The sequence below is a fragment of the Neofelis nebulosa genome, chromosome 7 (genome assembly GCF_028018385.1).
Source record: "Neofelis nebulosa isolate mNeoNeb1 chromosome 7, mNeoNeb1.pri, whole genome shotgun sequence".
NCBI lineage: Eukaryota > Metazoa > Chordata > Mammalia > Carnivora > Felidae > Neofelis > Neofelis nebulosa.
The window spans coordinates 28,732,884-28,758,949 of record NC_080788.1 but is presented as its reverse complement, the minus strand read 5'-3'; the positions used below and the strand labels follow the sequence as shown (position 1 = coordinate 28,758,949).

General features: G+C 42.1%; 1 protein-coding gene across 3 annotated transcripts in view; it reads left to right on the top strand.

Moving 5' to 3' along the window:
* The window catches only part of CYFIP1 (cytoplasmic FMR1 interacting protein 1), an 86,956-nt gene that overhangs the window by 21,618 nt on the left and 39,272 nt on the right, over positions 1 to 26,066 (top strand). For 2 of the 3 annotated variants that reach the window (XR_009263942.1, XM_058736925.1), the window contains exons 13-22: positions 6,042 to 6,208; positions 7,422 to 7,569; positions 8,804 to 8,957; positions 10,437 to 10,593; positions 11,784 to 11,880; positions 14,444 to 14,520; positions 14,619 to 14,727; positions 15,745 to 15,864; positions 17,896 to 18,095; positions 24,844 to 24,931. Coding sequence is in view for 2 of the 3 variants with exons in the window: in XM_058736925.1 (XP_058592908.1) it covers positions 6,042 to 6,208; positions 7,422 to 7,569; positions 8,804 to 8,957; positions 10,437 to 10,593; positions 11,784 to 11,880; positions 14,444 to 14,520; positions 14,619 to 14,727; positions 15,745 to 15,864; positions 17,896 to 18,095; positions 24,844 to 24,931 (1,317 nt within the window). In the remaining variant the exon portion in view is untranslated. Of the gene's footprint in view, positions 1 to 6,041; positions 6,209 to 7,421; positions 7,570 to 8,383; positions 8,532 to 8,803; positions 8,958 to 10,436; positions 10,594 to 11,783; positions 11,881 to 14,443; positions 14,521 to 14,618; positions 14,728 to 15,744; positions 15,865 to 17,895; positions 18,096 to 24,843; positions 24,932 to 26,066 lie in introns of all 3 variants that reach the window. The other variant, XM_058736926.1, reaches the window with a different exon arrangement.

Genomic DNA, 26,066 nt, shown 5'->3' with positions numbered 1-26,066 from the left:
ATACAGTAAGTTCCTGTATACCCCACACCCATTTTTCACATTTTATATTAGTATTGTTATAATTAATAAACCCATATTGATACATTATTATTAACTAAAGTCCATATTTTATTCAGATTTCCTTAGTCTTTCCATAATGTCTTAATTCTGGTCTAAGATCCCACATTACATTCAGTTGTCATATCTCCTTAGGCTCCTCTGGGTTGTTTTTCAGACTGCCTTTGTTTTGAATGACCGGTCAGGTATTTTGTAGAATGTTTCTCCATTGGTATTATCTGATTAACCTGGGGTTATAGGTTTGGGGAAAGAGGATCACAGAGGTAAAGCACCATTTCAATCATATCACATCAAAGGTACATGTGGTCAACAGACTCATCACTGTTGGTGTTGACCTTGATCACCTGGCCAAGGAAGTATTATCAGGTTTCTCTGTTATGAAGTTACCTACACCTTCCCCTTATCCCTGTTCTCCCCTTTTTATAGTGTACTTTAGGGAAGGAAGTCTGTGCTCAGCCCACACCTGTGGAATGGGTAACATTACTTCTTTATAACCATCCATTCTAGTTTTCTGGATGCTGGCTTCATAAAACAATTCATTGAGGGCCCCCTTCTTTCTGTATTGTCTGTAGTGGTTTGTGTAAGGTTCATATTCTTCCTTAAATGTTTGCTAGCATTTATGTGATGGTTTTTGGTGATCAGTTTCTTTACCATGTACATTTTCTATTTCTTTTTATATCAGTTTTGGAAAGTTGTATTTTCAGGGATGGTAAGTTGTATTTTCAGGGAGTTCAAAGAATCTTTTAAATTTTTCTAATTTTTTTTGTAAAGATTTTTTAAAGTTATTTTTAACATTTATTCATTTTTGAGAGGGGGTGGGGGGACAGGATACTAGCAGGGGAGGGCAGAGAGAGGGGGAGTCACAGAAACCGAAGCAGGCTCCAGGCTCTGAGCTGTCAACATGGAGCCCGACATGGGGCTCGAACTCCTGAACTGTGAGATCATGACCTGAGCCGAAGTTGGCACTCAACTGACTGAGCTACCTAGTCGCCCCTAAAATTTTCTATGTGTCGTAAAGTTTTTCATAATAAATTCTCCTCTTATTTTGTTAACAAATTTTTTTTCCTACATCATATGCAATTCATCTGTTTTGAAGTATAAACATTCAATGCTTTTTTTTAGATATTCACAGAGTTGTGCAATCACAATCAAATTTAGAACATTTCTGTTATGTCAGAAAGAAACTTTGTACCCATTAGCAGTCACCCAATTCTCCCCTCCCTTTTGCCCTAGGCAGCCAGTCTGCTTTGTGACTCTGTAGATTTGCTCATTCTGAACAGTTCATATAAATGAAATCGTACAATATGTGGCTGACTATGATTGACTTCTGTCACTTAACATAATGTGTTTAAGGTTCACACATGTATCAGTATTTCATTCTTTTCATTGCTGAATAATATCCCATTGTATGGATGTATCACATTTTATTTATTTATTAGCTGATGGATATTTTGGTTGTTTCTACTTTTTCACTATTGCGATTAATGCTATTAGCTTTTGTGGACTAGCTTTTGTATGGACTCATGTTTTCATTCCTTTTGATACACCTAGGAGTAGAATTGATGGGTCATATGGTAACTCTGTGTTTAACATTTTGAGAAACTACCAGATGGTTTTCCCAAGTGGCACCACTATTGTATACTCCTCTAAATAGTGTATGAGGGTTCTACTTTCTTAGAATCCTTATTAACACTTGTTAATTGTCTGTCTTTTTGGTTCTGGCCACCCTACTGGATGAGAAGTATATCTCATTATCATTATGATTTTGATTTGCTTCCTAACAACTAATGATGCTGAGCATATTTTCATGTGCTTGTTGGCAATTTATAAATCTTCTTTGGAGAAATGTCTATTCAGATCCTTTGTCCATTTTTTAATTAGATTTTTATCTTCTTATTGAGTTTTTTATATATTTTAAAGAGTTACTTATCAGACATGATTTGCATTTTCTTCCATTCTTTGGTTGTCTTTTGACTTTCTTAATGGGGTCTTGGGAAGCATAAAGTCTTTCATTTCAATTAGGTTCAGTTTACTTATTTTTTCTTTTGCTGCTTATGCTTTTGGTTTTATATTTATGAAACCATTTCCCAACCCAAGTCATGAAGATTTACTCCTATCTTTTCTTATAAGAATTTTATAGTCTTGCTTCTTACATTTAAATGTGTGATGCATTTTGAGTTAGTTTTTTAATATGGTGAGGTAGGGGCTGTGTTAGAGGTTCCCAAAATTGCCCTTGGGCTTGATTTGCTAGGACTCACAGGACTGAGTAGCTGTTCTACTCAAAGTTATAATTTATTACAGTGAAAGTGATGAAGTTTTGGGGTGATGATGGGGGTTCGGAGCTGATGGCCAAGAATGCATTCTTCAAGATGTCTTTGGTGCAGGGGCGCCTGGGTGGCGCAGTCGGTTAAGCGTCCGACTTCAGCCAGGTCACGATCTCGCGGTCCGTGAGTTCGAGCCCCGCGTCAGGCTCTGGGCTGATGGCTCAGAGCCTGGAGCCTGTTTCCGATTCTGTGTCTCCCTCTCTCTCTGCCCCTCCCCCGTTCATGCTCTGTCTCTCTCTGTCCCAAAAATAAATAAAAAACGTTGAAAAAAAAAATTAAAAAAAAAAAAAAAAAAGATGTCTTTGGTGCAAAAAGGTGATTTTATTAAAGCACGGGGACAGGACCCCTGGGCAGAAAGAGGTGAACTGGGATTGTGACAGGTAACTGATTATATACCCTCAGGTTGGCAAGGGGGCAGGGACAGTGTAAGTCTCTAAGGAATTTTAGAAGCAAGGTTTCCAGGACCTTGAGGGGCTAGCTGCTGTTAGGAAAACACCATTTATTACTGTTTAGTAAAACCTCAGTCATGAGACCCTTCCGATATATATCAGGGGTCATGGCTTGGAGTCTGATTACCAGTGTTTATCTTGGGGAAGTTGAGATATAGGAAGTTTCCAAAGGAATTTTTATATGTTAAAGTAGACTTAAAGGTTTGGGGGGGGGGGGGTGGTGGTTAGGATAATGTTAAGCCAAGATTCTCTTTTGCCCCTAGCAAAGTGTCATCATTGAGGCAGCTGAGCTCCTAGAAGGAGGTCACTCTGCCAGTTTCAAGGACTTGTCAATGGGCTATAGGCAGTAAGGGAATTTAATTTTTTTTTTTTTTTTTTCAACGTTTTTTTTTTTTTTTTTTTTTGGGACAGAGAGAGACATAGCATGAACGGGGGAGGGGCAGAGAGAGAGGGAAACACAGAATCGGAAACAGGCTCCAGGCTCCGAGCCATCAGCCCAGAGCCTGACGCGGGGCTCGAACTCACGGACCGCGAGATCGTGACCTGGCTGAAGTCGGACGCTTAACCGACTGCGCCACCCAGGCGCCCAGGGAATTTAATTTTTTATTTGCCTTTGTTTCCCGTATCACCATGGCAAGCACTTAAACCCCTTTCCTTTGTTCTTGGGTAGCCAGGAGTGTCTGAGGAATATTACACATATTCCACCTGGGTGGGTCCAGGGGCTGCTGTTAGCCTGTACTTTGCCTTCAGCTTGCCTTATGATCCTTCATCAAAACGACACAGATTTAAATCAGCAAAAGGCACCTGGGCATAGTCTAGGAGAAACCAGATGCAAACTTCTAGGTATCCCCTACTAGCGCAGTTGTGCAGGATGTACTTTATTTTCCCGGCAAAGATGAATGGCAGCATGAGAAAAATGTTGCCAGCTAGGGAAACTTACGCAAGATCTTAGTGTCCAGGTTTAATAAAAAACCTCAATAAAGGGGGTTAATAATGTCAATAATGTAGGTCAGTAGGGTAGGCATGCAGCATGCCTGCATGATTGACCTCAGCTGCTCAGACTCCAGACGCCAGTGCAAAAATAGGTGTTTACCATAAATTACATTGTTGGTATAAACTATCTAGTCACACTGGTACTGCAGTGGCCCAGAGCCTTAGGTAGCCACAAACACTCTTTTCAGAATATTCGGAGGCTCAGAGCTCAGTTCCTAGGAGTTGGCCAAGGAAGGGCCAGTCCTAAAAACAGGGCTTTCTTGGGAATATGCAGGGTTTGATTATCTCAGTCCTCAGAGTTTATCCTTTCCTGCGTAGGAGTGTTTTGCATGTGGATATCTAATTATCCCACTACTGTTGAAAAGGTAATATTTCCCTGTTGAATTGTTTCCACACTCTTATTGAAAATCAGTTGACTGTAAATTGATAGAAATGTGTAAATTTCTGAACTTCTATTTCTATTCCATTGACGTGTATGTTTATCTTATGTTGATATAGTCACATAATCTCTTAATAGCTATAAACTGTGTGACAGTTGATAAGGTGTTTTGGGGTGATGGTAGGGTTCGGAGCTAATGGCCAAGAAAGAATTCTTGCATCATCCTTGATGCAAAAAGGGTAATTTTATTAAAGCACAGGACAGGACCCATGGGCAGGAAGAGCTGTCCCAGACCCTGAGGATAGAATAGTTATATACTTGGGAGTTGGGGGGATGTAAAGTCTAGAGGAAGTTTCCAGTAGGATTTTCTTGTGCTAAAGAAGACTCATAAGATCCCGGAGGCCTAGCTCTTGTCAAGCTAAGGTTGTTTATTCCCTTTAGCAAAGCATGAACATTAAGACTGTAGGGAGTTCCTAGAGAAACATTTTACTCTATATTTGTCAATGGCTGCAGGTTATAAGGAATTTTAATTTTATTTGCCATTTCCTTCTTGCCTTTGTTTCCCCCATCAGTAATCATCCCCTTTTCTTTCTTAATGCTGGTAATTGTGGCTTGTCTATTTTTCTTGATTAGTCTTGGCTGGACATTTGTCAATTCTATTATTTGTTTACTTATTTTTTTAAACAGCTTTATCTTCATTGATCACCTTCTGTGATATGCTTGTTTTCTGTTTTGTTAATTTTTACTTTTATTTACCTCTAGTTCTGGTGGGGGTTATTTTGCTATTCTTTTTGTAGATTTATGATGAATATTAGATTATTATTATTTTCACACATTTTTGTTTTCTAATGTATGCCTCTAAAGCTCAAAATTTTACTTTTTAGCATACTTTTCCCACATACCATAAATTTTTAATATGTAGTGTTTTCATTTTCATTCAAAGTGGTTTGAATTTTATTTCAGTTAAAAAAATATTTTTTAAATATTTTATTTATTTTTTGAGAGACAGAGAGAGATAGAGTGCGAGCAGGGGAGGGGCAGAGAGAGAAAGATGCACAGAATCCGAAGCAGTCTCTGGGCTCTGAGCCATCAGCACAGAGCCCTATGCAGGAGATGATAACCTGAGCCAGTCTGATGCTCAACCAACTGAGCCACCCAGGCACCCCTTGAAATCAGTTTTAATTTGAATTGGGGCATTTGCCTTTTTTTTTTGGCAGAAATCCCACCCCCCCATTAGAAAAGCAACACAGAACCATCAAATAGATCCCTAAAGCAAACAAATAGAACACTAGAGTATGTAGTAAGCGCAGTATATGATGCTGCCACAGAGATGAACTTTAAGCATTTTAGTGTAGTTTCTTCCAGGCCTTTTTATGCATATTAATTTAGCATGCTGTTACTGTTTAGCAAGTGGAATTTGGGCTATAAACTCTTATAACTTCTTCTTTCTTTTCCAACTAATAACATATTTGCTTTCCGGAATTTTTTTGTTCTTTTTCCTTTAAAGTCCTTCACAGGGCATGTGCCTTTATGCATTTGGGAGTGCTTTGAGTCAGTCACCAAATTCTCTGTTAGCTCCATGTCAAGCGAAGCAGATCCATCCCTGCCCTCAAGGCACTCGTGGTCTAATGGAGTCAGACCCAGGCATAGGGACAGCTACTGAGCCAGAGCTCCTGAGAAGAGTTACAGGGCAGCAGCTTCAGAGCAGAAACATAGGAGGCCAGGGAAAGGTACTATGCATGAGAGGGAGGCAGCTTCTAGGTGCAACTTGGCATCACCTGAGAAGGAGCCATCGCCTGTTCTCCTCCACCATACTGAAAGTCATGTGTCCCCCTGCAGGTGATCGCCATGATCAAAGGCCTGCAGGTGCTAATGGGCAGGATGGAGAGTGTGTTCAACCACGCCATCCGGCACACCGTCTATGCTGCGCTGCAGGACTTCTCTCAGGTTACCCTCCGGGAACCACTCAGGCAGGCCATCAAGAAGAAGAAGAATGTCATCCAGAGGTCAGCCTCAGTGTAATACCTCCCTGTGAGCTTGGAGTCCAAAACTGTTGAATTAGTTTAGTTTAAACAACCATATAGTTACATTTTCATAAATATGCTCAATGCATTTATATTCAACCTCCAAAATCCCTTCTGGTATATGTCCTCTAAATGTAATGCAGTGGGTACAATTATTCACCTGAACAATGTATAGTAAATCAAATACAGAATGTCTAAGCAGTGGAGCCACAGGGACAAGGGTGTATTTATCTTGGGGCAGGAGAGTGTCTCAAAATCTGTTTGATTATTCTAATCACCAGGCTTGTGGGGACAGGAAGCCCAGCATCACATTTTCCATCTCAAAATGTGTTGTCTTTAAGTATTTTTGCTTCTGTTCTTTTTGGCCTGTCCTACAAATTGGCCAAAAAATACATAGATATTGCAGACATCTTGTAGCGATCCTGAGCTAGTTTTCTCTTAATATTTAGCCTTTTAAAGTTGTCTTTCAGAGACATTTATGTAAAATGAAGCTTACAAGGGCTCACAAGTGTATTGATTTCATTTTCTTGCTTTATAATTGATGTGTTTATCACCTGGCTTGGTATGATTTTTAGCATTAATAAAATTTTATACTGTGAGTCTTCCCATTTTGCTCATGCTTGCTGTAGTAGGAAGCTAACCACATGGGAAATGTATAGTCTAAGAGTAACTTGGGTTTTAACTAGAATTTTCACCACGAGATAGGATAGGTACATCTGCCAAGTGTGGTGCCTATGGGGGGGTCTCCACATGGTGGGATGGGAGCATGTTTCAAATGTGTCTGAGACATAGACCCAGTCCCGACAGTTGTGTTGGTGACATGTTCCTTTAGAAATCAGGGAATCAGCCAAGGGAGGTCGAGTTTCAGCTCCCTAGGTGGATGTTTGTGGTCTGTCCTCTTGTTGCCCTTTGCATGACAGTGTTCAGGAAATAAAACACCACTTCCAGGCTAATTGATGCAAACTGCAGCTAAGTCAGATCTTCTGGGGCTACTAATGTCTCAGAGAAAACAGTCTATCCAAAGATAATTTCACTTTGAACTGGTCCATTATCATATCTCACACTGTCCCCAAAGGAAATTAGGTGTGAAAATTGGTTTTCCAGCTATGTGTTAGGTGAGGAGATGCAGTGATTGTAAAAGTCCTGAAGCTATAAGTGCTCCATGCCTCACTGATGACTTGATGGGGCTGTTTAGTGTTCTGCAGGCCATCAGGAAGACCGTGTGTGACTGGGAGACGGGGCACGAGCCCTTCAATGACCCAGCCCTGCGGGGTGAGAAGGACCCCAAGAGTGGCTTCGACATCAAAGTACCCCGGCGTGCTGTGGGACCCTCCAGCACACAGGTTTTCATCCTCCCTGCTCCCCTGCTCTATCTGTTCCCCTGAGTGGGCTAACCCAAAGCTGAGGGTTGGTAAGCAAGACCAGGAGTAAAATGACATCACCACTTCTGCTCAAGATGATCAAGTATTGCCTGTGCCTTTTCTGCTCCTTGGTTCCCTGCCCAAGTGAATCTGGAGCATTCTTGTGATTCTCAGATTTGATCATTTGCATGCAGAACTTAATTTGACTGCATCAACTCCTATCACAAAAATGTGGGTGAAAGTCTATGTGTCCGTATTTATGCTGTGTTTCCTGATAGGTGTTTAAATGTATGGTTATAATTTTTACATTGGGCGTAAAAATGATTGTTTCTGAAGATAAAACTTTTAGAAATTTAAGAATATACCTTTTTTGTATCCCTGGTCTTAAGCCACCACTGCTCTTCTCTCTCCTGCCATGCTCAGCCCCCTGCTCCCCAAAAGCAGCCTTATTCTGACTCTCATATCTGATTTAGTATGTCCTTCTGCTTTTCTCTTCCCATTTTGGGATGTAGTACTTCTTAACTCATCATTCTTCTGTTGAGGGCTTTTATAATCCCTTCTTGCCAATCTTTCAGAGAACTACCAGCAAAACACATTGTTGGCTGTAAATGAAACCTCTCAAATATCTGGGAGGAAAGCATTTGGCCCACCCAAGGAAGACGCTTGTCCTGATTCTGTCCAGTGTGCATGCACCCTTCCCACCCTCCGTTCCCATGTGTGTCTCCCCACCCCATGATGTGTGTGTCCTGTGACTAACGGCTCTCTCCCACCTCTCCCCCCATCTATCCATGTCTAGCTCTACCTGGTGCGCACCATGGCGGAGTCCTTGAGCTCTGCCGAGCTGCTGAGGCAGCTCAAGTCTTTGGGCATGGAAAGACTCTTGCATGTGGTAAACGCGTTTCTGAGGCAGTCCTACACCTATCCGCCTCTTTTAACCTTTGGTGGTAAGACATCATTTGTTTTTCTTGTTGACATTATGGCACGGAGGTGAATTGCTCCATTACAAGTTCTTTCTCACAGGCAGCACCAACTTGGCTACTTAGATGGGCACCCAGACCCACTTTGAGGAGCTGGCATAGTGGTAGGCTTACTGCTGCAGCCTGGCTCTGGTCAGGGCATAGCACAGTAGTCTTTCTCTTGTGGTTTATCTGAGTTTGGTATAACTAATGTGCCATGTGTATTTTCTCCCCCACAAATGTTTCCTTGGATAATGCAGCTTTACATGGTGAGAACCATGCTAGAGTCCCTCATTGCAGACAAAAGTGGTTCCAAGAAAACCTTGAGAAGTAGCCTTGAGGGGCCCACCATATTGGACATAGAAAAATTTCATCGAGAGTCATTCTTCTACACTCACTTGATTAATTTCAGTGGTAAGAGCTACTGCTGACCAGCGTCTGGCCCAGCATGTTCTAACACTGCTAACACTGTCTAGAATGCTTCTGCTGACCATCCCTGCTGTGGTCCCCTCACACACCCAGACGATGATCCATGTTGTAACCTTCGTGGTATTTCCTTGCCTGTCGCTTTAAATGCACGGCTGGCAGGGCTCCTTCCATGTGGCGTTGCCCTTAGAAAGATGAGGGCCGTGGGCCTGCAGCTGGCTCTGTGACCTGAATGCAAAGCCTTTGTAACCCATACAAGGTTAGAAACACAGACAAATGTCATCTGTCACCTGGCTCGAGAACAAGATAGTGATGAATATGAGAAACAACCTCCATGAGCACTGATGTGTGGAAGGTGGCAAATCACCTTGACCAGGGCATTGGGTGGCTACCCTTTGTCAATTTGGAGTCTGTGTTTACTCCAGTGCTGCAGCAGCTTCCTCAGAGCAGGAAGCCTCTATCTTGGCTGGGAGTATAGTGGGTTTGGAGTAAATAGTAAGGCTTTTGTTTTTCACTTGTCAAATGATGGAAACTTTTTTAAAGTTTATTTATTTTGAGAGAGAGAGAGAGAGAGAGAGAGAGAGAGAGAGAGAGAGAGAGGAGTGGGGAGGGGCAGAGAGAGAGGGAGAAAGAAAGAATCCCAAGCATGCTCTGCACTGTCAGTGCAGAGCCCGATGCGGGGCCCAAACTCATGAACCGTGAGATCATGACCTGAGCCAAAACCAAGAAGTCGGATGCCTAACTAAGCCACCCAGGCACCTGGAAACATTGTTTTTAAAAAAAATTTCTGTTTTGCATTAGATAGATTTGTATTGAATATGCATGTAATGCTGCATCTTTATCCTAAAATAAAGTAACACGGTTTTTATTTATCCTTTTATTATTTGTTTATTTACTTACTTAAGGTTTACTTATTTTTGAGAGAGAGAGAGACAGTGTGAGTGGGGGAGGGGCAGAGAGAGATGGAGACACAGAATCCGAAGCAGGCTCCAGGCTCTGAGCTGTCAACACAGAGCCCAACGTGGGGCTCAAACTCACAAACCGTGAGATGACCTGAGACAAAGTCAGATACTTAACCAACTGAGCCACCCAGGTGTCCCTATTTCCCCTTTTAAAAAGGCCATTTTCCCCCTTCCCAGTCCCTCAAAGAAGCTCACAGGGTTGACAAGGTCCCATTGGCAGGTGGTGGTATACCAGACCAGCAGGGGCCAGATGCTGAATCTTCTCATTTTGTGAGCAGGAATGTGCAATGTCTAGGGTGGCTTTGCTTGCAGCCACTTCGTGGTTGTCTCATCCCTAGTGTGAGGTGCCGTGTGACCCCCCCCCGCTCATATCTGCTCCCGCATGGCTCACGGCTGAGATTGAAAGAGTCAGCATCTCACACATGCCCCCCTCCCACCTGAGATTGTCCTGCTGAGTCTTTTCTGCTTGCAGAAGATTAACGTGATGTCGTTTGAATCCTTCAAGAAACGCTGCAGCAGTGCTGTGACCTTTCACAGTTGTGGTTCCGAGAGTTCTTCCTGGAGCTGACAATGGGCAGGAGGATCCAGTTCCCCATTGAGATGTCCATGCCCTGGATCCTGACGGACCACATCCTAGAGACCAAGGAGGCATCCATGATGGAGTGAGTGCCCTGTGGGCCTGTTTTAGTTATTTGTGGTAACCAGGGTCCGTGGTGGCATTTGGGAGCTGGGAGAGGGAGGAAGGGGCTGGACTGTTTTCAGCACTTTATTTGAAGTTGTCATACTTGGGGTAAGACTTCAGAGATTAATACAAGTAACGGGTTTCTTGGCTTTAGACTCCAACTGGGACATCGCAGAAGTCACTAAGTCCCACCATGTCCAAGTAAGGCCCTGGGGACTCAGCTAAGATCAGCAAAAGGAGATGTGGCCTGGCCTTTCGTGTGGCACAGCCTCTGAGCCAGATGAATTTGGGAGAGAAAGTGTTAATTGAACAGCTTTGTTTTGTGGTCAGGACTCAGGGCCAACGGAGGGGATCAGAGATTTTGAAAATATGAGGTCCATGAAGGTAAACTAATAGAAAAGGGAGATGTCTTAGGAAGATTGGGAACTGACCCAGCAGGTTCTTCAACACACAGAGCAAATGTCTTTGTCTTTGCCTATGCACATCAGTTCTTATGTGGTGGTCAGGAGGGTGGCCTTCCACTTTCTCTGGAGTGGCCATATCCTCTGTTCTACAACACTGGAAATCTAATGCAGAGGCCTTGGCATGCCTCTTTGTCGCATATTTGGAGTTGAACTTGACCCCACTGCTCACACAGCCTCCCTTGCTGTGAGGTGGGAGTGGCCTTGTACACTCAGAGGATCCTTATTACTGGAGACCTCTGGCTGCTGCCTTCTGTCCAGACATGGGGCAGAGGGAAAGGGGCTTTCAAAAGCTATGTTGGTCATGGTCATGGTCAGCTGTAGGACCCGGGACCTTTATGTTTTTCTTGCTAAGTCAGACAGTTCATTCTTAGAAATAAGAAAATAACTTGTTTTTGTGGTTATAAAAAATACTGTATTTTGTGGTGAGAAACTTTAAACATAAATGAGAAGCTGCAGCTACAGGAGGCCCTTGTGGACCCAATGGGCCCTGGGCATGACCTCCATAAGTGTGTCCCATCTGTGGGATTGTCTGGCTTATTAGTCCATTAGGATCCTGGACAAAAACCTAGTTTGGTGTTTGAAGTAAGAACTGTTTTTCCTCATGTGAGAGGTCAACAATGAATGTTAAATTTCACTTGGAGTACGGGATGTGAGAGCCGAAAAGCCCTTTGTGGAAGGCTGGGCTGACCACTTGCCCCCTCTGCAGGTACGTCCTCTACTCCCTGGACCTGTACAATGACAGCGCACACTATGCCCTCACCAGGTTCAACAAGCAGTTTCTCTACGACGAAATTGAAGCAGAGGTGAGGGCCCAGGCACCTTTAACAAACTTTAATTTCCTTTTTCTCTGAGTGTTACAGGAAGCAGATTTTCTTTAATAGTACAGGAGGTTTAAACAATAGAATGAACTTTGAAATAAACATTTTGTAGTGAACCCTCCTATCTGTACTTTTCTCTCTGCATCTACACATGTGATGATTGACAGCATGTCATAAGCACCTGTTTCCTCACCTGTCTTCTGTTAAAAACACAGTTTAAAGCAGGTGCATCTACATAGTAGATGCACTGAACCAACCCCTATTTTATTTCTTTCATTTTAGTTTCTTAGTTTTGCATATTGTAAGTAATGCTTTGATGAACTTCCTTGCACCTAATTTTTTAACTGTGTTCAATTATTTTTTGAGGACAAATTCCTATAAGTGGAATTATTAAATTTTTCTACATGTAGCTAAGGAGATAAATCTAAGGAGAAAATTTAAAAATTTTCTAGTTTAAGGTATAAGACAGTTTAAAGCTCAACAAATTACATTGTGCATCTGGATTTCCTTCTCTGCCTCCTCGCAAAAACTAAAAAACGCTTAAGGGCAGACACCTGCAGGTCCTGTAGTGGTTCCCCTTTGAGCACATGGTGTCCTGTGAGCACCATGTGGGGTGGGGAGGCTAACCCTATTTGCAAGGGAGAATACAGTTTTAGGGGTGGAGTCATAGGGGTTTATCCATCCTGTGTGTCTTCACCAACCTCAGTGCTTAGAGCAGCCAGCCATGCTCCAGAGGATGCCACCACACACAGTAGTTCCTGGGACACACAGCCTGGTGGCAGAGCAGAACCCAAATACAATTAAACCACTGAGAACACTTGATAAAGAGAGACTTTTTCATACTCCTTTGCCTTTAAGAGACATGAAGCGTTTTTCTCCATCAGTAAGAAAGGTTCTGACATAATTCCAGTGGCTGTGTAGTGGTCACTCCTGGCCACACCATAATATATTTAATCTGCTGGTGTTAGACAATGAGTTTATTTCTTGGGGTGCCAGGGTGGCTCAGTCAATTGAGCGTCAGACCCTTGGTTTCGGCTCAGGTCATGATCTCATTCATGGTTTGTGGAATTGAGCCCTGCCTCAGCACAGAGCCTGCTTGGGATTCTCTCCCTCCCCTCTCTGTCTGCCCCTTCCCCACTTGCTCATGCTTGCTCTCTCAAAACAAATAATCTTAAAAAAAAAAATTGAGGTTGTTTTTTGTCTCTCTTTGCTAATAATTGCCTTTGTTTGCCTTAACAAAAGATTTTCTTTTAGTTTTATATTCCCAGAACTTATTCATTTTAGGGGCGCCTGGGTGGCGCAGTCGGTTGAGCGTCCGACTTCAGCCAGGTCACGATCTCACGGTCCGTGAGTTCGAGCCCCGCGTCGGGCTCTGGGCTGATGGCTCGGAGCCTGGAGCCTGTTTCCGATTCTGTGTCTCCCTCTCTCTCTGCCCCTCCCCCGTTCATTCTCTGTCTCTCTCTGTCCCAAAAATAAATTAAAAAAAAACGTTGAAAAAAAAAAATTAAAAAAAAAAAAAAACTTATTCATTTTATAACTGAAAGTTTGTACCTTTTGACCACTTTCACCCATTTTGCCTACGCTTACCCCTGCCTCTGGAAACCACCAGTCTGTTTTCTGTGCATTCTTTTTTTTTTTTTAAGTTTATTTATTTTTGCAAGAGGGTGTGAGTGCTAGGTGGGGAGGGGCAGAGAGAGAGAGGGAGAGAGAGAATCCCAAGCAGGCTTTGTACTGTCAGTGCAGAGCCCAGTGTGGGGCTTGATCCCATGAACCATGAGATTATGACCTGAGCTAAAATCAAGAGTCAGCTCAACCGACTGAGCCACCAAGGCACCCCTCCCCCCTCTTTTTTTTTTTTTTTTTTTTTTTTTTAAGATTTCACACATGAGATTGTACTGTATTTGTCTTTCTTTGTTTGACTTACTTCAGTTAACATAATGCCCTTAGGGTCCATCCATATAGTTGCAAATGGTAGGATTTCTTTTTTTATGGCTGAATAGTATTCCATTATATATATATATATATATATATATATATATATATATATATATACACACACACACACCCACACATATATATACCAAAATTTCTTTATATGTTCATCCATCAATGGACACTTAGGTTGCTTCCATGTCTTGGTTATTGTAAATAATGCTTCAGTGATCATGGGAGTGCAAATATCTTTTCAAGTTCGTGTTTTTAGTTGTTTTTTTTTTTTTTTAACGTTTATTTATTTTTGAGACAGAGAGAGACAGAGCATGAACGGGGGAGGGTCAGAGAGAGAGGGAGACACAGAATCTGAAACAGGCTCTAGGCTCTGAGCTGTCAGCACAGAGCCCGACGTGGGGTTCGAACTCACAGACCGTGAGATCATGACCTGAGCTGAAGTCGGACGCTTAACCGACTGAGCCACCCAGGCACCCCTTTAGTTTTTTTGGATAAATACCCAAAAGTGGAATTTGCTGGATCAAAAGATTTTTTTTTTTTGAAGTTGGGTTATTTGATCTTTAGGGAATAAAAATCTAATATATGCTTTCTTTTTCTTCAGGTGAATCTATGCTTTGACCAATTTGTTTATAAACTGGCAGACCAGATATTTGCATATTATAAGGTTATGGCAGGAAGGTATGTGGTTTATGATTTGGACATGAAATCTTGGGTTACTTGACATTTCCATTAAAATTCACAGCATATGAGAAATGTCTTCTCTTCCTCTCTACTAGTTTGCTTCTTGATAAACGTTTACGATCAGAATGCAAGAATCAAGGGGCAACGATCCATCTCCCGCCATCTAACCGCTATGAGACACTGCTTAAGCAGAGGCATGTGCAGGTGAGCCAGACCTCTCCTGGGCATGGTGAGGCATGGAGCCAGCACTGGAAATAGTGTGGTTTTCTTTGAGCTGACTGGGTATTAATAGATGTCAGTATGTTGTGTTACTGTGGAGACATCCTTGTAAAGTGTTGAGATTTTAAAGACAGTTTCTTTTGGATACCCTGAAATACAGAGGAAGATTTGTAGCACTCTGCACCCTGTCCTGTTCTACCTCTGGGGAAAGGCATGGCCCCAGAGGGCTTGGGTCCTCTCTAAGAGCCCAAAATACAGAACTTAGAAGGAATGAAGGTGAGAAACACTTGTCAGCTGAGTGTTACAGAGGAGCTCTCTCTTAGCCAGAACAAAGAATAAAAAATACAGTGTTTACTTTTGTTTCCTTAAAAACAGTATGTCAGAAAAATGAGTAAAATACAGAAAACTGTAGGGGAAAATGCATATAATTCTACAGATAATTACCATTCACATTTTGAGACATTTTCTACCAGGATTGTATCTATATGTTTATGTTATTGAAATGATATTGAGAAACACATATGTTTTTAGGATTCTGAAGTAGAGAGGGAATAATTTTCTCTTATTCATTCTTGTAATACTGTGAAAGTTAGGCATGTGCAGGCTGCTCTGTAGTGGGGGTTGGTCCTGAACACCATTGTGAGGGGTCCTAACTGACAGACCCAGATTTTCAGGGTGTATGGTGAAACAGAGTTTCTCTCCATGATGTTAAGTATAAATTCAGCAAAGGATGCTACAAAAGTCCTTTATGGTTTTGACCTGAAGGAATTTTAGCTCTAGGAAAGTAGAGTATTTGATCATGACACCTATATATATAATTTGATCTAAAATGTTTACATTTTGTGTAGTATTTGTTTTATCTTTTGGAATTGGATTCTAGAACAGATATATTTAATATCTGTATAGGTGTATAAGTATGTAGATATACATATACATATATACATATACATATATACATTTGTTTTTTATTGCTCATTCTTTTTTCCTTTCTCCATCTTCCAGCTCCTGGGCAGATCCATAGACCTTAATCGCCTGATTACTCAGCGTGTTTCAGCAGCCATGTATAAGTCTCTGGAACTGGCCATTGGACGATTTGAAAGTGAAGACCTGACATCAATAGTTGTAAGTGCTCTCCCCTTTGTCAAGCTCAGCAGAAACTGGTCACAAGGATTGGAGCTAATTTTAATTTTGTCCTTATGATAAACTGAACCAATAGTAGGTTCAGTTTTTGCATAGAAATCAAAAGCTTTGCACTACTTGAGCTTGGCCTATCCTGAGTATCGTTTTTTAGTGTCTATTCTTATTGGCTGCAATTCTAAGATGACTTCAAAGAACAAATAGTCCTAACCTTGAATAAATTACACCTAACTATGGCAAGAGAATAAAAGAAGGAAAATTTGGGGCCTCTGGGTGGCTCAGTTAAGCATTTGACTCTTGGTTTTGGCTCAGGTCATGATCTCACAGTTCGTGAGTTCGAGCCCCATGTTGGGCTCTGTGCTGACAGCACAAAGCCTGCATGAGATATTCATTCTCTCTCTCTCTCTCTCTCTCTCTCTCCCTCCCTCCCTCCCTCCCTCCCTCTCTCTCCCTCTCCCTCCCCCTCTCCCTCTCCCTCCCCCCTCTCCCTCTCCCTCCCCCCTCCCTCCCCAGCTCCTCTCTCTCTCTTTCTAAATAAATAGTTTTTTTAAAAAAGGAAAATTTTAAAAATCAAAAAGAAATGAACACAGAGAAAAAGGATTTGAAAGAAAATCATATAGAAGATTAACAATGAAGATCCAACATACAATACATATCACAAGGGTCTCCGAAGAGAAAAACCAAAGCAGTGTGACCTGAAAATTGTGTTTCCAGGAAACATGGATAAAATTTAGTACATGCTATAAATATATATTAAAAGCCTGTGGCATGTGCCTGGGAAAACTGACCCAAAGTGGCCAAAAGGAATATTTCAGTGGAAGTATTAGATTTTTTTTTTATGTTTATATTTTTGAGAGTGGGGAAGGGGCAGAGAGAGAGGGAGGTACAGAATCCAATGCAGTTTCCAGGCTGTCAGCACAGAGCCAGATGTGGAGCTCCATCTCATGAGATGCAAGATCATGACCTAAGTTGGAAGTCGGATGCTCAACCAACTGAGCCACCCAGGTGCCCCTGTAGAAGTATTAGATTTTAAAGGAAAAGAAAAAATTAATCTGGATATCTGAGCAGAGTGATAAGAGAAAGAAAATTTGTCTTCAGAGCTTTGTCTACAGCTATTCATGCCAGAAGCCAAGGAAAGGAAATGAGAATTAAGGATTTTATGCCAAACCAAATAGATCTTCCAAGAATGAAGGCTTCAGACATTGTTAGTGAACATGTAAGAACACAAGGAAGGTTGTTCATTACTAAAGACACAGTTTTGGCTAGAACAAGAGAGGCGTCAGTGAGCACTGGGCTTCAGCAACTTGGGTTCAAGCATCTCCACATAGGGTGAGCAGTGCTCCTCATATTCTTCCACAGAATCAGGATGACTGACATAGATATCTTATATTCTTTGTCTTCATACTTGGTCTTTTAAAGCTGGTGTGTAACTCACATGTACAGTGCACCTCAGTTTGGACCAGCCATGTTCTCATTGCCATTATGTGGCCATTGGCTACTACAGTGGATAACACAGACCTAAGCATGTTTATGAGCAAATTAGAAGTTTGGAAATCTGTCTGTGAATGCACTTGCTGACTGTGCTTTGTCGCTGTGCACAGTAAGAGAGGCTGACTCAGGCTGATGCCTGAGGACACATAGCATGCCAGCAGGGCAGGGGTGGATGCATCCTAGTGGTCTCTGCCCTAGGGGTGGTTGGAAGCCAGTGAGGGGGCAGTGCAGAGGTTTCCTTAGTGAAAAAAGGATGATTGCCCTGGAGGTGTGACTATGGTTAGGAGGGGTGTTTCCAAAAGAGTGGAGAGGACATAATGAATTTAGGTGTAAGAAGCAAGCTCCTGTGGCCTACTAGACCCCCACTGTGTATATTCTTGGCCTAGCTCACCAGCCTTACCTCTGTGTATCCTATTCTCTCCTACCCAGCCCATCCTAGCACCATGGCACTGCCCATGTAAGGAATGGGGGCCAATGAGCTGGGCTCAATTCTGTCCTCACACCCCTGTCTTTGTGGTCCTATAGGAGTTGGATGGCCTCTTGGAAATCAACCGCATGACCCACAAGCTGCTAAACAGGTACCTGACACTGGACAGCTTTGACGCCATGTTCCGGGAGGCCAACCACAATGTATCAGCGCCATATGGGAGAATCACCCTCCATGTCTTCTGGGAACTCAATTACGACTTCCTGCCCAACTACTGCTATAATGGCTCTACCAACCGGTGAGCATGTAACCTCATGGATAGTTTTGGATGCCCTTGCCAAAGGGTTCCTAAACAGGATATCTCTGGGCCTCCACATTGTCCATTAAGTTGCTGTCTTTTTCCCTGTTCCTATCATTTGTCACGTCCAGGGTACTCAGGCCCTCCTAGTCTCCTCTTTTTGCAAGTATAGCCTTAGGCCAGCCCCTGGGCATGTTTTATGGCTTTGCATGTAGAGACTGCATTGGGGCACTTGCTTGTAGGTCAGGGCAGGATCTCATGGTGCACGTGGACAGTAGCTGCAGGGTCTGCACCATCTCCACCATTGTCAGTCTACCTGATGTTGGAATATAGTGGGTGACTTTCTATTTTTCCTCCATTCTGGGATGTTGGGGTGTATGAAGATCAGTTGGTGAGCCACACTCTCACCAACCTACCATTTACTACTATGCTGAACGACATAAAAGTGGCCAGTTATGTGGGTGGCACGGTTGATAAGTGGTTTAGCCTCCTGATGTGGCCCAAATCCTGGGACAGCCCTGCCTTGGCCTCTGTGCACTGGGCAGCCACCTGTCCAGGTTTGTTCTCTGTGCTCTACTCTAAGTTGACCTTCTGCTCTGTGTCAGCATGTGCCAAAGACGTGTGTGTGTGTGTGTGTGTATGTATGTGTATTATGACCACTTTTTAAAAATCACTGTGTTTGGCTTTTCTGCTAGATCTGAACATCCCACCATGTATTAGCTGAATTGTTACTGACTTTCAAGCCCAGTTTTATGTCTCAAAGGACATACTAAGGACAGAAGGGAGGCCCTCCTGTGGTCTGATCATGTCTGCTATTGCCATTTTCTATTTAGGACCTCAAGGTTGGATTTCCTTATAGGGACACAGGCTTGGCCCAAGGTGCGTGGGGCTATGTCATCACACCAGCCCCAGGTGGCTGACACTTGCCAGGCAGCAGTAGTGGGAACGTGACCATAGCTTCCAGAGCCACAGGGGGAGGAGTCCCAGTCAGTCTCCTCAGATTAGGGGGCTTCTGGACCTGGCTGGGCATATACCAGAACCAGACTTTACACACTACTCATCATTGTTTAACTTCTTTGAAGGTGTCTAGTCTCCTGAAACAGATATCTTTCAAATTGTTAGAGTCTGGATTAGCTGAAAATATATTTTTATTACATAAATAATGCATTATAATTGTAGAAAAGCTAGAAATCATATATACATATATGAGGAGGAAAATAAATCCCTAGAGATTGCTTGCATTAAAAAATGTATCTATGGGGGGGGCATCTGGGTGGCTCAGTTGGTTACTGAGGTTCAGGTCATGATCTTACGGTTCGTGAGTCCAAGCCCCACATCAGGCTCTGAGCTATTAGCTCAGAGCCTGGAGCCTGTTTCGCATTCTGTGTCTCTCTCTCTCTCTCTCTCTCTCTGCCCATCCCCTGCTTGTGCTCTCTCTTTTTCTCTCTAAATAAATAAACACTTAAACAAATGTTTTGGGGCTCTTTGGGTGGCTCAGTTGGTTAATTTTCCGACTCGGGCTCAGTTCATGATCTCATGGTCATGAGATTAAGCCCTGTGTTCGGGCTCTGCGCTGGGCATGGATCCTGCTTATGATTCTCTCTCTCCCTCTCTCTCTGCCCCTTCCCTACTCTCTCTTTCTCAAAATAAATGAATAAACATTTTTTAAAATGTGTTTTTCTTCTACAGTTTTTGTCATACAGTCAGATATACATATATATTTTTTTATTTTGCAGAAATGAGTGCTATTAGGCATGCTATTATATACACATTCTTATTCCACATGATATATCACAAGGAGGGTCATTCTGTATTAGACTATAAATATGCTTTTCTGCTTCTGAAAATCTGTATAAGTCATGGCTGATGTTTGCAGGACCAAAGAGTTGTTTTGGTTGATCCATTTGGAACCTTTGGAATTAATTTCTGTTACCTTTCCTTAAATTGTTTTTGCCTTGTCAGGTGTCTCTGAAGGTTACATGCAGCAGAACTCCACTAATCAGTAGGCTGAAAAAAGGTGTTATGGTGAGGTTGGAATTGGGCAACACAGGAAGTTGTGATTTTTTTTTTTTGGTATTATTTTAGATTGTATTTTTTAAATGTTTATTTATATTGAGAGAGGGAGAGAGAGAGAGAGAGAGAGAGAGAGAGTGTGTGTGTGTGTGTGTGTGTGTGTGTGTGTGTGTGTAGGGGAGGGGTAGAGGGAGAGAGAGAGAGACAGGGAATCCTAAGCAGGCTCCATGCTGTAAGCACAGAGCTCAGCCTGACTTGGGGCTCAAACTCACAAACTCTGAGATCATGACCTGAGCCAAAACCAAGAGTCAGTTGCTTAACCAACTGAGCTACCCAGGCTTTTTAAAAATTATCTAGCATTTGGTCTTCCTTTAAGGGATTTCTCAGAGATCTTGCAAAAGGAATAATGAAAGGTGTTCCCTGAGCCTCCTTTATGCCTGTTGGACTGCCCTGGTCTCCTTGGTGATGGTTCAATGGGTCAAGTCCTCAGAATTGATGTGAGCTGTGTAGAAGATCTGCAGAGGAGGATCATGATTACATGATGATGAAAAGCCAGCATTTGCCGTAAACTCTTGTGTTGAACTGCTATGTTTTCTGAAAGATACTTTAGACATATGAACACAAGTTTGGTGAGGAAGAGTGGAGTTAGGGAAATGGATCAAATTCTGAGTCCCTGCCCACCAAGATAGGCCCTTGTTGGATGCCCTGTTTGGGACTGATGATGGAGAACATCCCCCCATTCAAGGCTGCCTGGCCTGCTGGCAGTAGGGGTCTTATTGTCAAAGACAGAATTGACAGGGCTCAGGTTAGGAAGTTGGTACTATGAAGGGTAGAAAACCTCCAGGCCAGTGTCAGTTATAGGACCCTGGTAGAACTGTGTGAGGAACATTGAGGCATCCAATATGTAACTGAGGAGTGGTGTCAGGTCACACCTCAGCCCTCAGCTACCTGAGACCACACAATGTCTGATGTAAATGACAGTGAGCAGAAGGGGCAGCTTTGGGTGCTTTCATCTCTTGTGGCATATTTCTTCCATTGGCCCATGAGATGTGAATACCCCTGTTTGCAGAGTGAGCACAGAGCCCATGGAGGCTGTGAGTGGGCCCCACCTGTGTTGTAAGGAGGCTGCTCTGCCCACCAAGGCTCCTGAGAACTGAACTGGAATCCTGAGAAGACAGACAGAATTGTGTCACCCAGTATTTTAATTCCATCCCTGAGGGTTTTCTAAGAACTGTTCAAGGGAAACCAGAACTTCACTGGTTGCTTATTTTTGATTAGTGATTTTGCCTGATGGCTCTAGGAAGTGGTTTAGGGTAGCCTATGACTTAAATTTAACCTATACAGCTGATAATTGTGTGAAAATGCTATAGCTCTGGAAATAGGCAATGATTGGGATCAAAGTCAGGCCTCAGAGGGAGGAAGGCCACAGAGGAATGGGTGTGTCCTCAGTGCAGTGTACAATGAAGCAAAGGGCATTACTTTGTCCGTTACTGGTGATGTTAACTTCTGTCTTTTGGTTAGGATGGTGGCTGCCTGGTTTCTCCGCTGACATGTTATCATTTTTCTGCTTAGAATTTATAAGTAATTTATAGAGAGATAGTTGAGACTTCATAAATAAACTGTTCCTCATTAAAATTTGGCCTACTAGTTTTACCATCTGTTGATGATTCTTACCCAACTCAGTTATCATTATGGTGGTTGACAATGGTGATTTTCAAATGTCATCATTCCATGTATATATATTAGTTGGCCTTCAGCTATATATGTTGGCATATATTTATTTGTTTATTATAAGTAAAGACTTGCAGATTCTAACTCAGCATTGTAATCTGTTATTATCATGATTTGGTTTTTGTGGCTTAAATTGACCCCATTTTGGCCAGTGGGAGCCCCTTCCACCTGGTTTTGGTGTCCTATTAGCTGTCCACATCATTTTGAAGCACTGCCCTACTTTCTGCACCACAAAATGTTCCAGGTTCATCTTGTACTTCTCCTGCTCTATCTTTGCAATTTGTTATTTCTACAAGGATTCCTTTTAGTGGAGAATATTTTACAACTAGGCTTAATGTTTACAAAGTAAGTCTGGGTGTTAGATATGCTCATTGCTACTGGAATGTCATTGTTTCTAGACTCTTTTGATGTTCAGAGCTAGGGAGTACCTGACTATGTACTGTATTAAGTCCCTGTATTACCACAAACCTTGGGGCTTAAAACAACAAAAATTTATTTTCTCACAGTTCTGGAGGCTAGATATCCAAAACCAAGGTGTCAGTGGGGCTGTGCTTCTTCTGAGACTCTGGGTAGAGACTTTTCTTGCTTTTCCCCAGCTTCAGGTGGGTGGTCAGCAATTCTTGGCCTTCTTAGCATGCAGCTGTATCATTCCAGTCTCTGCCTCCTTAGACACATGCTGTTTTCCCTTCTTCCTACAAGGACATGAGTCATATTGGATCAAGGGCCTGCTCTGCTTCAGTATAACTTCATCTTGACTAATTACATCTGCGGTAGCCCCATTTCTAAATAAGATCACATTATGAGGTACTGGTAATTAGGACTTCAGATTATCTTTTTAGAGGACACAACCCCATAAAATGTTTATGTGGTGGGGGGTGGGGGTTGCTTCTCTGTAGCTGTCTACATGTTCTAACCCTGAATTCACACTAATATCTTCAATTCCAGTTCAGCACTGCAGTTCTCATTCTCGTTTTCTCCCTCCCTTTCCATTTTTATAACTCCTTTCTACAGTGAGAATCCTGTTTCGTTATTAGTATATTTACTCATTTGCTTAATTCTAGAAAATGCAGAAAATTCAAAATTACTAATCCTTTCCACCATGAACACAAGCCTACTAACTGGAATTCCATTTTTTTTTATCTTTACATTGAGTGTATATATACTCAATATATTTGACTATATATTTATATATTACATATGTATATAAATATATAGTCAAAATACAGTGCTTAAAAGTTATTTGGGATAATGAAGTAACAGGGTTTGGATATATCTTTTGCCTTAAACAAGTGAAAAATTTATGAAACCACTGTTTCATACATTGCCTATTTCTCTAGGGGAAAGGAAACAAAGGAGGTAAGCCCTATGACTTCCCTGGGTTTCTGCTTGGAAGCACTTTCTGGGCTTCAGTGTGGAAGGATGTATCCCAAGTACAGCTTTGAAGTCTTGTTTGGTAGAAGGGACAGATTGGAAACAGAGGATGCTGAGACAGCTGGAATTTGCAGGGCAGATTTGCAGTATGAGAGAAGAGAGAGCTGCATAGAGGAATAGCTCCTGAGACCAACTTAGGGGCCCTTTAGTCTTTGCTTGAATATTAAACTGTGTGTGCATTGTGGATTGTGGAAATCCATCTTTGTGGATCTCCACAAAGATGGGCAAAGAACAACTTTTTGGGGGCTCTAAGCTGAAGAATTCCCAGAGCTGACACAGAGCTAGGAGCCATCTGAGGCCCTGCCAGCAAGAATGGGGAGACCTCACCAAATACCTATGCATTCAGTAGAATTGCCAGAAGGGCCTGCCTTAGTACTAGCCCTAAGCTGTTTACAATACCATGCCACCCTAATTATGAAAGGTTCCAGCTGACTTGCAAGCAGTTTTAACATTCTGCCCAATATAACTCAACAGTCTTTAGAGGGTAACAACAAAATCCAGACACTCAAAAGCATGACATTTCTGTGTAAATGTACTCCCCTCAGATATGCATGTTCATTTCATGCACTGGTGGTATTATGCCAAGTACATCCTTTTTTATTTATTAAAGTGTAATATGTGTTAATCAAGTGCTTCATGTTTAATAGTTAGCAAATCCATGTAGTAATGATGCTTCTTTATAAAAGTTTTATAAGGTTTTTTGTTTTCTTTCTTTCTTTCTTTCTTTCTTTCTTTCTTTCTTTCTTTCTTGAGAGAGAGAGAGCAAGCAAGCAGGGGAGGGGCAGAGAGAGAGAGAGGGAGGGAGAGAATCCCAAGTAGGCTCCTCTGTGCTATCAGCACAACACAGAGCCTGACACGGGGCTCAGACCCATGAACTGTGAGATCGTGACCTGAGCCGATACCAAGAGCCAGACATTCAACCAACTGAGCCACCCAGGAGCCCCCAAAGTTTTATATGTTTAAATGAACTCTTCTGATATGAAAGTATTAGCCAAGCTTTTCATGTCCACTTTAAAATCCAAGCATTTGATTTTCAAGGTCTCCTAATCCATTATCAAGCCAGTATGTTGGCTAAATGAATGTGGTTATAAGTACTTAGTTTGCTCTTTCTTCCCATTAGCTTGTAACTAGTGATTCGAGTAACTGGATATCAGTGCCTGTATCTTCCTTCTCACTCCTATCCCCGAGGTCATCACCATGTCCAGAGGCCCAGCAAGGCCTGAGTACTAGGTCATTACCACTTGTCAATGGACTGCATTAGGCATGAAATGGTCCTGGTGCCAACAGACCAGACTGTCTTCCAGAGTTTGGAGACTGCTTATGCAGTGGTAGGACCTGGGTGTTCTCACTCTGTGAACTCTGGATACATGTATATCATATTTCAGAGTGTTTATATCATCCGTACTATGGTTTTTGATTTCTTAGAATTTTCCTATGTGATGATTGTATCAGTTAACTGTGAGGAAGATTTAACTGATGGGTAATGGAAAAGTTCTGAATTTTAAAGAAGTGCCATTAAATTTTTTTGTTTTCTTTTTCTTTTTTTTCTTTTCTTTTTATCCTTTTTGTTTAGATTTGTTCGGACAGTATTACCATTTTCTCAGGAATTTCAAAGAGATAAACAGCCTAATGCACAACCCCAGTATTTACATGGATCAAAGGTAGGTTCTTTTGTGTTTGTGTTAAAAAATTTTTTAAGTTCTCAATGAAGCATATTTTCTAGTTTAGTTTAATTCATGTTAGTTGCAGTGATTTAGATGTATCATGCCATGTGTGAAATGTTATTGTTTTCTTCCATTAGCATCTTCCTAAAAAGTAATAGTAGTGTTAGGACAGCCCTCTGGCTGTCATAGGTGTCCAACTAGGCCTGGCCTCACTCCTGGCACTACAATAAGTGAGGTTGTCAGCAGATTTAATGGTTTAAAAATATCAAACCAGGAAAGTGTGGAATAGGCTCAGGGCCATATCTGTGACAGAGAGGGCAGGATATCTTGTCCAGGTGTGATGCCACGAAGGGAGGGGCTGAGGTGGGAGGGGGTGTGGAGAAAAGGGTTGACATCCAGAAACCACAGGCAAGCAGGCAAACTGGCAAAAGCCACAGAACCACTGCTGTCTAGTAAGGTAAGACAAGTGTCCAGGCTGAGGGTGGCTGAATTTGTAACAAGTTAAGAGTATTATTAAAGGTTAGTTTTGTTAATAATTAAAGCACTCTTAGGGTTTCATAAAAAAAAGACAAACCCTCTATAGTAAAAATGAGATAGATTTAATGAGCAGATATGTCCAAAAAATGTAGTAAAAAAAATAGGAATAGGTAACTGGCCTCACCAGTAATTAAAGAAAAATAAAGAGTGCACATGGGACTGTATGATTCTAGGGAGCCAGCTGAAATGTTTATCAATATTTAAATGTTCTCACTTGTAGGAAGCTGGACAGCTAAGGGAATAAATCAGACAAGTATAAAGTAAGGTCTGCTATGGGGGTGGTCATAACAACATTGTCATAAAAAATACGGAAGCAACCTAACTGACCATCAGGTAATACTCCAATAACTTACTGTCCACTGGAATACAGTCATCACAGGTAATTACATAGATTTTGTGATAGGTTGTGGGGGCTGTATTGTATTAAGTTGAAAAAAGAAAAAGATCACACTCCAAACAGAATATTCCTTATTACAAAAAGATAAACCCAGAGAAAAGATTAGTGGATGCTAAAAAGTGGCTGTCTCTGGGAGGGCTGAGTCTGAGAAACGTTTTCCTTTTCTGAGCTCACTTTATGATGTGTGTGCATTGTTCT